This window comes from Brassica oleracea, chromosome C9, assembly GCF_000695525.1.
Source record: "Brassica oleracea var. oleracea cultivar TO1000 chromosome C9, BOL, whole genome shotgun sequence".
Classification (NCBI taxonomy): Eukaryota; Viridiplantae; Streptophyta; class Magnoliopsida; order Brassicales; family Brassicaceae; genus Brassica; species Brassica oleracea.
In genome coordinates, this window is record NC_027756.1 from 327,261 (window position 1) to 342,077 (window position 14,817).

General features: G+C 37.1%; 4 protein-coding genes across 5 annotated transcripts; 2 read left to right on the plus strand and 2 right to left on the minus strand.

The window, feature by feature from the left end:
* Positions 1 to 63: 63 nt before the first annotated feature.
* On the minus strand, positions 64 to 3,148 carry LOC106318537 (CAAX prenyl protease 1 homolog). Its single transcript, XM_013756560.1, has 14 exons — positions 3,066 to 3,148; positions 2,360 to 2,507; positions 2,194 to 2,278; positions 2,015 to 2,110; positions 1,857 to 1,922; positions 1,666 to 1,764; positions 1,416 to 1,529; positions 1,228 to 1,338; positions 1,088 to 1,150; positions 907 to 999; positions 728 to 841; positions 582 to 653; positions 429 to 494; positions 64 to 344 (listed from the first exon to the last, which is right to left on the minus strand). Exons 1-14 carry the CDS (start codon positions 3,094 to 3,096, stop codon positions 228 to 230), a joined length of 1,275 nt encoding a protein of 424 aa, XP_013612014.1. The 5' UTR covers positions 3,097 to 3,148; the 3' UTR covers positions 64 to 227.
* A 218-nt stretch (positions 3,149 to 3,366) lies between these two features.
* Positions 3,367 to 4,880, plus strand: LOC106318009 (50S ribosomal protein L5, chloroplastic). Its single transcript, XM_013755836.1, has 4 exons — positions 3,367 to 3,652; positions 4,004 to 4,204; positions 4,281 to 4,423; positions 4,521 to 4,880. Exons 1-4 carry the CDS (start codon positions 3,416 to 3,418, stop codon positions 4,723 to 4,725), a joined length of 786 nt encoding a protein of 261 aa, XP_013611290.1. The 5' UTR covers positions 3,367 to 3,415; the 3' UTR covers positions 4,726 to 4,880.
* A 162-nt stretch (positions 4,881 to 5,042) lies between these two features.
* Positions 5,043 to 9,998, plus strand: LOC106318008. Of its 2 annotated transcripts, XM_013755835.1 has the most exons (11): positions 5,044 to 5,501; positions 5,577 to 5,684; positions 5,767 to 5,957; positions 6,147 to 6,346; positions 6,485 to 6,593; positions 6,717 to 6,997; positions 7,278 to 7,389; positions 7,474 to 7,634; positions 7,976 to 8,057; positions 8,143 to 9,432; positions 9,611 to 9,998. In XM_013755835.1, exons 1-11 carry the CDS (start codon positions 5,434 to 5,436, stop codon positions 9,775 to 9,777), a joined length of 2,769 nt encoding a protein of 922 aa, XP_013611289.1. In that variant the 5' UTR covers positions 5,044 to 5,433; the 3' UTR covers positions 9,778 to 9,998. The 2 variants fall into 2 exon arrangements, with proteins under 2 accessions (XP_013611288.1, XP_013611289.1); XM_013755834.1 differs by having other exon boundaries at positions 5,043 to 5,501; positions 7,278 to 7,634.
* A 2,014-nt stretch (positions 9,999 to 12,012) lies between these two features.
* LOC106315511 (protein REVEILLE 5) lies at positions 12,013 to 14,381 on the minus strand. The gene is made up of 8 exons (XM_013753257.1): positions 14,088 to 14,381; positions 13,923 to 13,980; positions 13,605 to 13,728; positions 13,354 to 13,524; positions 13,144 to 13,275; positions 12,952 to 13,061; positions 12,769 to 12,828; positions 12,013 to 12,636 (listed from the first exon to the last, which is right to left on the minus strand). Exons 1-8 carry the CDS (start codon positions 14,291 to 14,293, stop codon positions 12,595 to 12,597), a joined length of 903 nt encoding a protein of 300 aa, XP_013608711.1. The 5' UTR covers positions 14,294 to 14,381; the 3' UTR covers positions 12,013 to 12,594.
* Positions 14,382 to 14,817: the final 436 nt, after the last annotated feature.

Here is a 14,817-nt window from a genome sequence, read left to right on the forward strand (position 1 = left end):
AAGCAAGTAAAAGTAAAATATATTAAATTTGATTTGATTTTTCTACTTGAATGTCTTGCTCGATGATTCCATTACGTAGAATTTTTATCAGCAAATAAGTGTAATAAATCTTAAATCACTTTGCCAAAATTTTAAGATTAATTATCTCTTGCTCAGTAATCCAATGCTCAAAACACACTGAGCGTAAAACTGTCAAGAATTCGTACAACAGACAAGCTTTTAAGGACTTAATCTGTCTTCTTGTCCTGTCCATCAATGGCTCGTAGCCTCTCAACAAGAGGAGGATGTGAGTAGTGATAAGCTGAGTACAATGGATCAGTGTTCATCGCTGATAAGTTCTCTTCCTGCAAAATTCAAAACCAAATAAAAACCATTAAAGCATGACACAAATAGTCTTAAGTTATTTTGTCGTTAGCGTCTTCTCTGACCTGTAGCTTCACTAGAGCAGGACGGAGATCTTTAGCATAACCAAGCTTCACCGCAAAGGCATCAGCCTGCAAAAGAACGTTCACTTATAAATGTCATGGCCTTTTTTAAGAAAGAAACTTTAGTTGGATCTTGAGGGATTATAAAGATTGTACCTGAAACTCAAACGCTCGACTAACAAGGTTGAGGCCAAAGCTTACTAGGTGTTGAAGTGGTATTACAGTGTGCTGTGAAAATCAGACAGGACTCTATTAAGATTTTATTATATGAGTTTAGTGTCCAAAAACCCAAAATAACAAACCTGAAATATGATCAAACCAATGAGAACTGGTTGTGTATCAAATACAAAACTCCTGAAGAGATCAGTGGAGTTTCTGACAAGAGTGTATCCTCCAAACTGTAAGAGGGTAAGGATCTACAACAAAAAATATGGAGACATAAGAGATGGTTTCATAGAAGTTTTGTATATCCATTGCTCACTTGAACTGCAATGAACGAGTATGTAGTGTGATTTAGCTTCCAGTGTCCAAGCTCGTGTGCAATAACCGCCACAATTTCATCCTCGTTCTTGCACTGCACGATAAAAGAGATAACACTATGTTTCAGAACCAGAATCTAAATGTGATTATGGCTTTGCTTGATTCACTGAGAGACACGGTACCTGGTGAATCAACGTGTCATAAAGGACAATCCTTTTGTTCTTGAAGAAACCATACATGTAAGCCTGTCAAGAACCGTGAGCAGATCCTCACGTAATCTTAAGGTAATCTAGAAAGAGATCTACGGCATTTAGATCCTTACATTGCTATGGCTTGACCTTGTAGATCCATCGACGACAAACAGCTTCGTCAGAGGAAACTTTAGAGAAGAAGCAAGCTTCTCAATTTTCCCCCGGAGGTCTCCATCTGGAAGCTATACCCAAATATAAAGGAAGTTTTAGTTGTCTAATAGTAACATAGTGCAAGCCGGCCAAGAATGAAAGTACTCACAGGAGTGAACTTGTTGAAAAGAGGTGCAATCAAAACTGGGTATATAGTCATCATCACGAGAGACAGGATAAACATGAATGCCCATAGATAGATGGCAAGGTAAGGGCCTCCTTTCTGAAAAAGGAGGAAGATTAAAACCGTATGATCAGACTTTTAACACCAAAGCTGAAAACTTACAAGCTTGCATTCATAGAGAACAGTGTCATATATAAAAGAAACACATAATAAGATGAACCAAGAATCGCCAAACCTGAACTATAACAATAATTGCGGCAACAATGGGTGGGGCTAGTACGACAGAGAGTAGTATTCCTTTGACCATGTCCCTAAAGAACATCCATATTGTTTGCTGCAAACAGAGTTTAAAAGCAAACTTAATCCTCATGTGCAATGAAGAAAAAGATAAGACAAAAGGTAGTGTTAGAAACAAACACGACATACTTTGTTGAACCCATGTCGAGACTCAATCACGAAAGTTGAGTACAAAGAAAATGGCAAATCAGTGATCTGCATCAGAATATAAAAGAAACCATATTATCTTCAAAAATCTGTTGATCCTAAACTCATAAGACTATATGAAGGGGTTAAGTGTAAGCAACCTGTGACCATATCATAACACCAGCCAAGAATGAAAGAGTGTGCAGTATTTCATTCTCTGGATCGAGTCCCACCATCGATAGAAAACCTCCAGATAACTACAGGAAAATTTTTTTTTTACAATACATACCACCAATATATTAAGAGAAGGAGATAGCAGATGATGAAAACAGATATGTACCTTCCAGAACCAAGGCAATATCCCAAAGAACAACATGGCAGAGTCCATAAGGATCGTCACAAACTCATGAACAAAGTGAAAATGGCTGTAAAAATGAAACAACCTCAGTGATAAATACCCTAACTAACAACATTTATGAAAACGAAGAAAGTAATTGAGAAGAAACCTTTTGTCAAGACTGTATGCTCGAGATTTCTCAAACTTCTCTTGGCTAATGACTCCAACCAAGGTTTTTGGGAGAGATGGAAGCTTGAGAGCAGAGTGCTGCCTCATATCCAAATACGTCTCAAAAATGTACATCACTATCATAAAACCTGAAATAAAAATAACAAAAAAATGAATCTGAATGAGAGATAAAATGCTACAACTTCCAATAAATATCTCTTTCTTTCTAGCTTTGGACCAACGTGATTATAAAAAATGGATCAAATGCCACTCATATCACTGAACTATTAAGACAAACAATCTAATATCTATGCGTACTTTCACATCAACAAGATTGAATATTTTGCGTAAACCAAACTACCATTTGAGCACTGGAGGAGATTCGATTCTCCTATTCATGTTAACAAACGGATCCACAACACAAAGCCAATAAAAAAGACATTTGCAAAATCCTCTCTTTCTAAACCCTAAGTTTTGTTAAACAAGAAAAGCAAATATAGCTTCCGTGCATACACTTATTACTAGGACGAGATTATATAAGGAGACCTCACAGATCAAACGCACGACTACGACGAGGAACAGTTTTGGATTAACAAAAGCTCAGATCAAGTTACACAATAGGGCCAAATATAGAAACGAGAAGCAGACGCGGCGTGAGTGGAATCGGGTAATACGAATGCCTGCGAGAAGAAGGATAAGAAGCTTACCCACGACGGTCTCCATGTAAGGAATCGCCATTGTCTCGTCTGCTCAAAACGAAGACCTGAAGAGAAACAAATCGAAGAAATAAATGAGAGAGAGAGAGAGAGAGAGAGAGAGAGGTTTATGGGAGATCTCGGGTCGGTGTGGTGAGAGAGAACTAATGGGCTGGGCTTTAGGCCCATATTGAAGTAAGGTTAAGTTGAGCTCAAATATAATCTCGGGGGCTTTAACGGAAACAATCTATTTTATAGGGGCTAAATAAGAAATCCTTATCAACAACAATTCGATAAGAAAAATTACAAAAGAGCTTCTCTCACTTCTCTTTTGCAGTTTTATCCACTTTGGAGCCTCGACCATGGCAAGTCCTTCGCTTCTGCAGTCTTCTGCTTCCTCCTTTCACTGCCGTTTTCCCTCGTTAGCGGTTACATCCTCCGTACCCCCGCCGCTGAGAAACTTGTTGAAAGTCTCGGCGTCGGGAACAGTGCTGGTGGAGAAATCTGAGGCTGAGAAAGTCCAGCGCCTCAAAACCGCGTACCTCGAGAGAATCATCCCCGCGCTCAAAGATGAGTTCAAGTACATTAACATTCACCAGGTATAACCTCTGAGATTTTGTTCTGTTGCGATTCATGATGTTGTTGAAGTCCAATTCTCGGTGGATTTGGGCATCCTCAAAATAGGTTCTGTGAATTTCGTATCTAAAGAGCATTCCTGTTGTTTTGTACTATTAATTTAACATTATTTTTGTGGTTTTTTTTATTTGTCTGAACATAAAAGCTTCTTGTCCTGATAATAATGTTTGTCAGCTGAAACTTTTGTGTCTTGTTCCGTATTTTCAACTTGACATTTTTTTTTTCTAGACAAAATCATGAGAGTGCAATTTTCAAAAATGTGGAGGCATTCGTTCGTCTCTTTGATGTTTCTGCTTGGACATCTTCTGTGGCAGGTTCCAAAGGTTCAGAAGATTGTGGTGAACTGTGGTATAGGAGATGCAGCGCAGAACGACAAAGGTTTGGAGGCGGCAATGAAAGATATAGCGCTTATCACAGGGCAGAAGCCTGTCAAGACGAGAGCTAGAGCTTCCATTGCCACTTTCAAGATTAGGGAAGATCAACCTCTTGGCATTGCCGTCACTCTCCGAGGAGACGTGAGCTCTTCTTCTTTCCCTTGGTGAATCCTTATCCTTGGATCTTGATTTTAATCAAACGTTTCTGTTGTGACAGGTGATGTACTCGTTCTTGGATCGACTTATTAATCTAGCACTTCCGAGAACACGAGATTTCCAAGGTGTGAGTCCCAGTAGCTTTGATGGCAACGGCAACTACAGTATTGGTGTCAAAGACCAAAGTGTCTTCCCTGAAATCAGGTTTGTTCTTACCATCAAAAGCAATACATTAACGGTGTTAAAAGAGGTCTTTGGTTGTAAATAAAACTCTATGTTGGTTGGTCACTTCACATAATAGATTTGATGCGATTGGGAAGGCAAGAGGAATGGATGTATGCATCAGCACAACGGCCAAAACAGATCAAGAAGGACAGAAGCTATTGGCTCTGATGGGAATGCCTTTCAGGGAAGGAAGCAGCGCCAACACAGGGGCGCCAGTGAGGAAGAAGAAACTAAAGTCTCATCATTTTGATGCTAAAGGCAAAGGCAAAGGAAAGAGATGAATGAAGAGATTCTCAATTTGTTTGTATTCTCTTCATCATCTATTATTATGTAATGCTTTTTGTTAAATCTGATATAATAATCCAAATTTGGATGAGTCCTTTAATTGGGTTAAAAACATGGTAAGAGTAAAACACATTAAGGGCTTTGTCTAATTCTTGCAAGTTCGTGGCAACAGGTGTAATTGTACTAAAATGGAGCTAGCGCGTGAATTAACGTAAAACGAAGTCGCGTGAGCTTACCTTCCTCTCTCTCTTGTAGACTTTGGTGTTTTCTCTCTTTGCCATCTTCTCTCTCTCTCTCTCTCTCTCTCTCTCTCTTTCGTGAATCGATCAAAATCGAAGAAGAGCTAAGATTTCACTTTCTGCAGATCGAAACCCTAATTTGTTTTCTCAGTTTCTCCTTCCTTGTAGAATCCGCCGCGTTTTATTTTTCTCCTTTTTTTTTAACCGATGGATTGTGGAATCCCCTCGTAGAAGAAGAACCCTAAGCTGTCGAAGAGCTCAGAGATTGTTTAGTACACGATGAAGCTGCTGAATCCTGAGATTCGTTGTTAGGTTTGGTTAGGGTTGGATGATGCGTCTTCGTTGATTGAATACTTCAGATCCACTGTTTTTTTTTTTTTAACAAAGACTAGAGTAGAGCAAAGCAACTTGATTGATTAGGTGTTTCGTTGGACTTGTCCGGCTAACATCTTGTGGGCTTATACAATGAGTATAGCAAATGAGCAACAGTTTGCCATGGATGTCAACAACACCAATGATGACGAATCCACAAAGTTAGTTTCTGTTTTTTACTTTTGCTTGTCTTCATATGTTTTATCCGGAGATGTAATTGTTTTGTGTTGAATCAGGAAACCAAGAGTTTCATACACGAGGAAGTTTCTTTTATCGTTAAGCGATAAGGATGTTTGTAAGAAGCTCCCAAATCTTCCCTCTGAGTTTAATGATTTACTCTTGCGGTGAGCCTCTGAAATCTATTATTTACGACTTGTATGAATCTGTTATTATGTCTTTGATCAGTAGACTCTTTATATGAAGCAGTGACTCTGAAGATCCTTCACCCGAGCGACCGAGAATCTCTGGTGGTTTGAGGCGGAATGACTACAGCTCATCGCCTCCCACCAGGGGTGAGTTTGGTGGTAACTCTCGGGGTACTCATGGAAGATGGGAAGGGCGTTCTGGTGGATGGAATGATAAAGATAGTGATTCTTCACATTCAGACCGGGACCCAGGTAGCCTGTTGTGCTTACTTACATCCCCTTCTTTTAAATGTTGCATGGTGAAGTTACCAAGAGAGGTGGACTAGCACTAGTAATCTTTGCATAAAGACTGTTTTTTTAGTGAACTTAGGAAGAAGACCATATTAGAATAATTATAGAATTTGGGTATTATTATTGTTATTGAACTGTATATCTTGTTAGGTGAGCCTGGGAGGCGTTCTGGCATGCCATCTCGGAGGCCTTGGCAAGCACCGGAGCATGATGGACTTCTTGGGAAAGGTTCTTTCCCCAAGCCTTCTGGACTTGGTGCGGGACCAGCTGGGCCCAAGCCCCCTCAATCTGATGACTCATATCAGCTGCGTAGAAGCAATGAACCTTACCATCCTCCTCGCCCATACAAGGTTAAGTACCCTCTTGCCTTTTGTGCCCAACGTGAATTGCTTTTTAGTATTAGTGATAGTTGAATGCTGCTGGTCAGCTGGAGTAAGATCACTTAGTTAAGGACACAGATTCCTAAACCTGTCCTTGTGCATATGTAGGCCGCACCTTACACTCGACGTGACACTAGAGACTCATTAAATGATGAGACGTTTGGTTCTTCTGAATCTACAAATGATGATAGAGCAGAAGAAGAAAGAAAAAGAAGAGGTACATGGAATCTAATTCACTGAAATTTGTCCAATAGTTAGCTCTTTACCAGTTTGTGAACTTCTTACAATCTACTCATGCGTTTTTGTCAATCTTTAACTGACGTTCTCAACTATCTGTCAGCTTCTTTTGAGTTGTTGAGGAAGGAACATCAAAAAGTATTCCAGGAGAGGCAAAAGTCAAACCCAGACCTACGTAAAAACGACTTTGATTTTACGGAACTGCTTGGGGAGTCCAAAGATGAAAAAGAGCGTCCAAGCAGAAGCGATGAGGTGAACAACAATCCATCAATTCCTGGTTCAAATAACCACTCGACTCCTCCTCAAAGTATTGCACCCAGACCGCTTGTACCTCCTGGTTTTGCAAGCACAATTTTGGAAAGAAAGCAAGGGGAAAAACCTCAAGTAAGTCGTTATCTTTCTGAGATGTTCATCCATACCTAAAAATATATGTTCCGTGAAAATTTTCATTATCTTGCATATTGATTTTAAAACGTCTTTGTTCCATGAATGGAGTTATATATACTGTATTATATTATGTTATTGCTTGAACTCCAAATAAGAACATGAGTACAAATATTATCTTTTCTTTGTAAATATTTGTTAGGATGTATTCTCTTATTGGTATTTTAGTTTTGCTGAACATATTATAACTCCATCCACTAACTTTGGTCACACGTTGCAGACTGAAACTTCTCAACATGAACGTAGTCCTTTGGTTCCCAAAGGCATTAATGTGGTGAATGAAGAAAAGCCGTCGGTATTTAGGATAGGCTCAAGTGAGATGCCGGTAGAAGGTGAAGCTTGTTTCATTTCTACGATGTCTACAACTATAATTAATAATAATGACAAAAGTTTTGAAAAACTTTCCACCATCGCAGCTGCTGGTGAAGCTCCAGGATATCCTAGAAAAGTTGAGCAAGCTACAGTGAAGTTGGACCAGAAGAAAAGCTTGGAGATTTCGGATGAGCCGTCCATTCTGGATAAGATATTCAACACCGCTATAAATTTGAATAGTGGCGATTCCTCTAATAGTACTCAGGTGAGTCTCCTTTCCTATTTATTTCAGTTAACTCATTTTCCCCTGAAACTTAAAATGCTGCTCAGTAATTTGTATGCACTTCATTTTGGGTCACATGATGCATAGTTATTTCTGATGTAGCCTCCATTACCCTGTCGTAAATAAGGTTTTTTCTTATATTGATCCTGAGGATGATAGATAAACATAGTTTGTATGCTCTCTTAGTAAGCAACAAAATGGTCCATGTGTTATATATAAACAAGTCGAATGCTTCTTCCTGATGAAATGACGTGCATGTACATGTTTTCCCTGTGGAGCTTGAATAATCTCATTTGACCTGACGAACGTCCACATGTTTGTAGAAAATTGTCGAAAAAGTAGAAGAGATTCGGAGCCCTCAGACTGTTAAATCCTCAAAGTTCGCACATCTGTTTCTTGAAGAAGGTAATCCATTGACTGTTATGCGAGAATAGTAACAATTTTCCTTGCAAAGCCAATAAACCAACATCCACTTTTCTTACCGGTGCAGATAACAAGCCAGTCGAAGATCTTCCATCCAGCAAGCCACCAAGAGGCTTACTATCACTACTTCAAGGTGCAGATAAGTTGCAAACCTTTGAGACAGGTGCTAAGGATGAACATTCGATGGATTTTCCTTATCAAGGTCATGTCACTAAAAACACTGATAAGTTAAGCAACACTTGCGCAACTAAATCAGTAAAAGCTGCTCCACCTGTTCTCACTTGTGAAGATCTTGAGCAGTCTATTCTGTCAGAAGTCAGTGAAACCTATCATCCTCCTCCTCCAGCGCCAGTTGACCAAGACTTGAGTGTTTCTTCAGTGAAGAAGACCAACCAAGGGAAACCATCTGTTGATAACCAAGCTTCACAGCACCTTCTTTCTTTGTTACAGAGAAGTGCAGACCCGATTAGTCAAGATACGCATCTACTTTCAGTCACAGAGAGTAGACCACCACCGTCTGTGAAACCACCTACAGCTGGAGAAGCAGACCCGGAGAAGTCTCTTACCCTTGAGAATCTATTTGGGAGTGCCTTCATGAACGAACTGCAGTCAATTGGAGAACCTGTCTCTGGAAGAACTACGGTTTCTGATGTGCCTGGGATCCCGCTTCGATCAGACAGATCTATTGGTGAACTGAGCCAAAGAAATCAAATCAGACCTGACGGTCTCCTCGGTGGGCTACTAGGCCTTCCAGAAGATGGTAACTTACTTGCAGTTGGCGATCCTGCAAACCCACAAAGTTACATGTCTTTTTCAGGACCTCGTAATCAGAAGCCTGAAGTAGCTTTCAACATCTCTGACAAGCTAGCTGCTTTAAACTCTGGTCAAAGGAACGAAAGACCAACATTGGGAGGTCCAGATGGTCCTTTTCTGCACCATCATCCCCAACAACACGCAGCCAACCCTTCTCCTCACTTGAATGGTTCAGGCCCGGGTTTCCATCCTTTGGATACTCGACATGCTCATATAAAACCTCAGCTCGATTTCATGGGCCAAGGAAGCATCATAGCTCAACATCAGGGTCCTCCACCAAACATGATTCATCGCCCACCTTTGCATCATTCAACTAGTGGCGTTCCGGAGTTTGATCGCCTTCCTCCACATATGCAGCAGAAGATGCATATGCAAGACAACTTGCAACGCCATCATCTAATGCAAGGATTCCCCGGTGGTGGTCCACCACACCATCACTCTCCTCATGTAAACAACCAAATGCCTGGTCTCATCCCCGAGTTAAATCCATCACAAGGCTTCCCCTTCGCCCATCACCAGCCCAACTACGGTATGCCACCACCAGGTATAACGATAGATAACCAAATCCATTTGCTATTTTCCCTTTAAAGAGTCTAAAGATTCAACTTTCGCTCATTTTTTCACGGATTCAGTATCTTGGGCCCCTAATATCGAACTATGCAGGGACTAGTTGATTTTATTTGGTCTCTCAAAACATTTTATTTCGTTTTGTGACCTTTCAGGTTCTCAAGGCAACAGAGTGGAACATCCAGCTTCACTGAATACGCTCTTAGGGATTCATCAGAGGATGGACCCATCCAAGCAGCCTCCGGCAATGGGTCAAGCCGGTGGTCCTAATCGTCAGGGATCTATGGGTCAGGAACTCGACCTTGGCTTTGGCTATAGGTAATTCTGCTCTGCTCACAATCCCCTTTACAGCTTACACTAAGTTGCTTTGTGATGTGCAAAGTAGTCAAATTATCATTTGAAGAACAAAAAAAAGAGAGAAAAAAAATGTGAACTGTCTTTTCTATTGGTGCTTGTGATATTTGGATGCTTTTAATTAACAGTAGTAGATTTGATGACTTTGGAGTCCTTGTGGTTGCTATTATCTAGTTTCATGTTTCTGTTTGTTGCTCAAAGTTTTTCTTCAGATTATTTTCCTAATCCAGTTTTTAACAATAGTACATGTTATACTACATACGCATAAAACGTAAAACGTAAAACGTAAAACGTAAAACTTGTTATATACTAGGACAACTTTTTTGAAAAAAACAAATAAAAGTAACCTCGAATGAACTAGTGATTATTCAGTATTCACTAAGTCAAAAAGAAAAGAAAATCAACTTTATGATATGTTCGCCATCCAATTGCTGAACATTTGAGTTCAATTATAGTGAAATTATTTAAAGAAATAATATTTCTAAAATAGTATTTTTTACTAATAAATTCAAATATTATATATATATATATATACAAATTCTAAACTAATATTATTTGAAAAATTAATTATATTAAGTGAATTTTCTTTCCTACGCGCTGTTAATTGTTATTTAATTTTTAGATTTGGTCAATACTACTAGAGTTAAATATTTTTAACGTCTGATTAATTATGCTTATTACAAATAATCAGAACAATTATGTAGACGATTCTACAGTCAACAATTTTATATATTTTATAAGAATTCACACTTAACTACATCATTTTGAGCAACATATGAAATACATGTTGAACGGTAAGTCATGCACAATGAAGATCTCATGTAACTCTTTTATCATAGTTTGCATTTTTTTTGGATTTGAACTTCATCTTGATTATTAATAAATTCTTAGTCAAATCAGTGGATTAGGAGAACTTGCACGAATTGCTTAAAACATTTAATTCATGTTTAAATTACATATATTCAACTGAAATAATGATAAAATATGTTTTTATCTTCTTATATCAAATTTATACAATATGACTGTCCATTTAAATAAATTTATTTAACTCTTAACTCTATAAATCGATAAACATTTTAAAATATGGATTTTTTATATTCATCATTATTATTAAAAATGGAACTACCTCTTAAATCACCTTAAAAATTCCTATTAAAACTAGATTAATATTTTAATTTCAGTTATCTTTAAGATTTTGTTTTAGACAGAATATGAATATTTTAGCAACTAAAATGTATATGATTTCTGTTTTAAAAAATAATCAACAATTCCTCAACAAATAACCATTAGTTTTAATACATTCAAAATAATTGATACACTCAACAAAAATTATACTGTCAAATATTTTACAAATAATAAACTTGCCTAATAAACAAAAAAATGGATTCAGTTTATATCTTCAAATATTCAAACATATTTATAAATGGTACGAGATTTTAAAATATACAAAATGTGTACATAAATTATACTTCTCACTAATACAAATCTTTTCAATAAAATAATATTTCAGCATTTTTAAAAGGTTTTATCAACTTTCCTTACAAAATTACATGTTGCTAGCATAAATTTTGTGATAAAGTAATGAATAACTAAATAATTTTGCTATTTATAATATTAACTAATATATATCAATATTGTTGAAAAATAACCCTTTCTGGATTTATTTTTGGCTTTTTTTACGAATGTTACAATTTGTGCCACTAGATTTTTGCCTACAAATGTCAATCCCACTAAAAATAACCAATGCCCAAATACAGTAAAATATCTATAAATTAATAATTTAATATTGAAACGATGGTATTTTATTAATTTATAAAATTATTAATTTATAAAAGAATTTAAATTTTTTTATTTTAAGATATATTTTTTAAAATAGGAAAATATTTAATTTTAGTAGATATACATTAATTAACTTTTTGAAATTCAATATTTATAGTAGTTTAATTATATTATTTGATGTGTTTAAAATATTTTTCATACAATTTAAAAGTTATTCTAGATATATTTTTCTTAAATCTCATCAAAATATATGAAATGTTAAGACAATATAAAAATAATTATATTATAAATATATAACAAGTAATATAATGATTTATTTGTACTTATATAAGATGTCTATACATATAAAATTTTAATTTATTATTTTATGAAACAATATATTTATATAGAAAATTTAAAAAATATTATTTTATTATTTTATCGATATTATATTTTGAATCGATATAACTTAAAACCAAAAATAAATTATTAATTTACGATGTTTATTAATTTATAGAACATTCATTTATGAAGTTTCATACTGTAGAAAAGTAGCTGAAGCCCAAATGTAAATCTGTATACAACTCATCATTACTATTAACTAACTGTTGAGATTTGACCCCCAAAAAAAAAAACTAACTGTTCAGCAAACTTCAACTTCAACTTTTCTGAAGCTTCTTTCCCTTATTATTCTCATTTCTCACCCTATCTCTGATTTCCAAAACAAAAAAAGAAACTATCCTGCGCCGATGAAACGCATATCTCTTCACAGAGACTCCAAACTTAAGACCTCCGGAGATCGATCCAAACTTAAGAAAGTCACAAACATTGTCCTTATCAACACATATCTATACATATATATATATATATATATATATATATATTATATCTCTGCAAAACCCTCTACAGCCATACGAATATTAGACAAAATAGGACAAACCACTGCGCTTAACCAGAACTTAAGTGGCATCCAATGAATGAGGCATTACTTGCGCTCATAAGGTCCATTTGTTGCTTTTTCCATTATCTATTTCAAAGCTTTACTGCTGTATGCTGATATCAACTTCCTCTGCATATCAAAAGCACCATATAAGTAAGAGACAAAACCACTTGAGTACCCACCAAGAAAGTATTTTTTTATAATCTTTCTGTATTTAAGAAAGAGTGGCAATTGAATATATATAAGCATGGCACTACTTACTTGTTCAGCAAACTCTGGACTTGTCAGATTTACAGATAGGTTTCTCATCAGTAAAAGAACCTGATATACCCCCAAAAGAAGGGGAAAAAAACAAATTAGCTTTCTCTGTTTATGATCAAGATTGCAGTTTTAGAAAGAAAAAAAAAGGGGTTCTGAGTAAAGACTAATAAACATGTCACATACCGTCTCCATATTTATTGGATCCATCTGCTTCAATCTCTGGAGGTGACCTGATGTGTTGGGATCAAACACACTTCCAATAAATCTGTAGACTTGAGCAAAGTTCGGCATCACTGCATTGAAACCACCAACAAACAACTCGGCGTAAATGTCAAAGCTGGATAGTCAAAAGACGTATAATGCAACAAGTGTTACCTCTAGGTGTCTTTTCACAACTTTCTTCATTGTTCGGGTGTGTCACAGCTGGTAAATTTGGCTTAACTTCCTTATTACTGGTGCTGTAACAGCGATTCTTTGGGAGAGCTGTGGCCGAGACTCCTGGTTCCTCTAATATTCATTACACCATATATGGTTAAACACCACACCATTCATAGATACAACAAACTAAAATCAAAAACCATATACCTTGAATCACAGGTATTGGCAGATTTGTCGATTCATGATTCAGAGAAGAAGAGCTAGAGGCAGGGTTTCCCAGAAGTGACTGTGAATCAGAAGAGCTGTACAAGTAAGCAGGTTGAAGCAAGGGTGCGTTTGAAGCAGGGATGGAACCAATGGCGTGGGAGGGGAGAGAAACTGCAGCATAGTAAAACCATCAGAGAGAAGGACAAAAACAATCAAAGAGTGGGACGCAAGGAGATGAGAGAAGAAGATACCATTTTTAGGAGCCTTTTGAGGATAAGGATGCCTAGCTTTCCTCTTTGGGCGTGGAGGAGGAAGGTGTTCGTTAGCACCGCTCTTCTGAACTTTGAGAAAGTACTTCTGTGCGTGGCTACGTATCTGCGCATTACGCCAAACATCTAACATAACATCTTTCTTCCAAAAAGAGATTCTTTTTAACAGAGAAGAAATGAGACAGAACAAAACTCATTACTCAAACATGAACATGACCCTTCTTTGCTTCAAAATGAGAACATGTCATAGAATAATACAGTGAAGATATTACTCAAACATGTGATAGATTGTTCAATTACCTGAACCACAGTCTTTGATCCAACAAACGCTTCGATTTTCTTCCAATCTCGATCGAATCTGTAACATCAATTGTTCGTTAAGAGCTAACATAGAAGAGAAATCTCAAAGCTTCTAAAGCTAAAACCCTAATTTCTCTCGGAAACAGAATAGATTCCGATACGTACAAGTGGAGAGCTTCTAGAAACTTATCGTGCTCCTGCTCCGTCCAGTTCTCTCTCGACTTCTTGATCGTGTACGGCTTCCGAATCTTCGTCGTCGTATCCTCCCTAAACGACGCCGTATCTCTCCTTCCCGTCACCGGTGTCGTCGTATTGAAACTCACACTCACGGGATCGAGAAATGGAGCTGGTCTAGCGTTTAGCGACACCATTAGGATTTAGAGCTCGAAATCGCGATTCGCTTTTGGGATCCAAAATTCAATTTCAGCTTTTGCGTTTCGTAAATTCTTCTTCACAGCTCTCTCCTTTATCAATCAATGAAAAGAGTAAAAAAACGTATTTAGGTAGGACACGTGTATGGATCTGGTCGGTTTACGGTAGATGCCAGTGTGACGCCGTTAAAGAAGTGCTTGTCACTTTCATATCGACGGCTTAAAAGGTGCTAGCGTGTAGACCATTCTCGACAACGGAGACGCTCACGTTTAGGGCCGTTAGATTCTTCTAGCATTATCACGACTTGTCCAATGATCATTAACTAGAGTTATTAACACATTTGTGAGTTTTTATTATACCCCAGAACACATTGTGTTACGCACACACTTTCAAATTATCCCCTAAAATGTGAAACTAGGAATGGACATTTAAGTAAAATGACATTTTGTGCTAGTTTGATTGGTTAGAGCTTTTCTTTTCTTTTTGAATTTTGAATTTCTCTTATTTTGTACAGTGGATCTGA

Excerpts from the sequence above, each read along its gene's own strand:
- LOC106318537 (XM_013756560.1), bottom strand. The coding sequence starts at position 3,096 with ATGGCGATTCCTTACATGGAGACCGTCGTGG. Across the intron at positions 2,111-2,193 it reads TATTGCCTTGGTTCTGGAAG|TTATCTGGAGGTTTTCTATC; the intron begins GTACATATCTGT and ends ATTTTCCTGTAG. Across the intron at positions 842-906 it reads ACTCGTTCATTGCAGTTCAA|ATCCTTACCCTCTTACAGTT; the intron begins GTGAGCAATGGA and ends TTTTTGTTGTAG.
- LOC106318009 (XM_013755836.1), top strand. The coding sequence starts at position 3,416 with ATGGCAAGTCCTTCGCTTCTGCAGTCTTCTGCTTCCTCCTTTCACTGC. Across the intron at positions 3,653-4,003 it reads AGTACATTAACATTCACCAG|GTTCCAAAGGTTCAGAAGAT; the intron begins GTATAACCTCTG and ends CTTCTGTGGCAG. Across the intron at positions 4,424-4,520 it reads AGTGTCTTCCCTGAAATCAG|ATTTGATGCGATTGGGAAGG; the intron begins GTTTGTTCTTAC and ends TTCACATAATAG.
- LOC106318008 (XM_013755834.1), top strand. The coding sequence starts at position 5,434 with ATGAGTATAGCAAATGAGCAACAGTTTGCCATGGATGTCAACAACACC. Across the intron at positions 7,635-7,975 it reads ATTCCTCTAATAGTACTCAG|AAAATTGTCGAAAAAGTAGA; the intron begins GTGAGTCTCCTT and ends ACATGTTTGTAG. Across the intron at positions 9,433-9,610 it reads CTACGGTATGCCACCACCAG|GTTCTCAAGGCAACAGAGTG; the intron begins GTATAACGATAG and ends GTGACCTTTCAG.
- LOC106315511 (XM_013753257.1), bottom strand. The coding sequence starts at position 14,293 with ATGGTGTCGCTAAACGCTAGACCAGCTCCATTTCTCGATCCCGTGAGT. Across the intron at positions 13,981-14,087 it reads TTTCTAGAAGCTCTCCACTT|ATTCGATCGAGATTGGAAGA; the intron begins GTACGTATCGGA and ends TTGATGTTACAG. Across the intron at positions 13,525-13,604 it reads TCAAAAGGCTCCTAAAAATG|TTTCTCTCCCCTCCCACGCC; the intron begins GTATCTTCTTCT and ends ACTATGCTGCAG.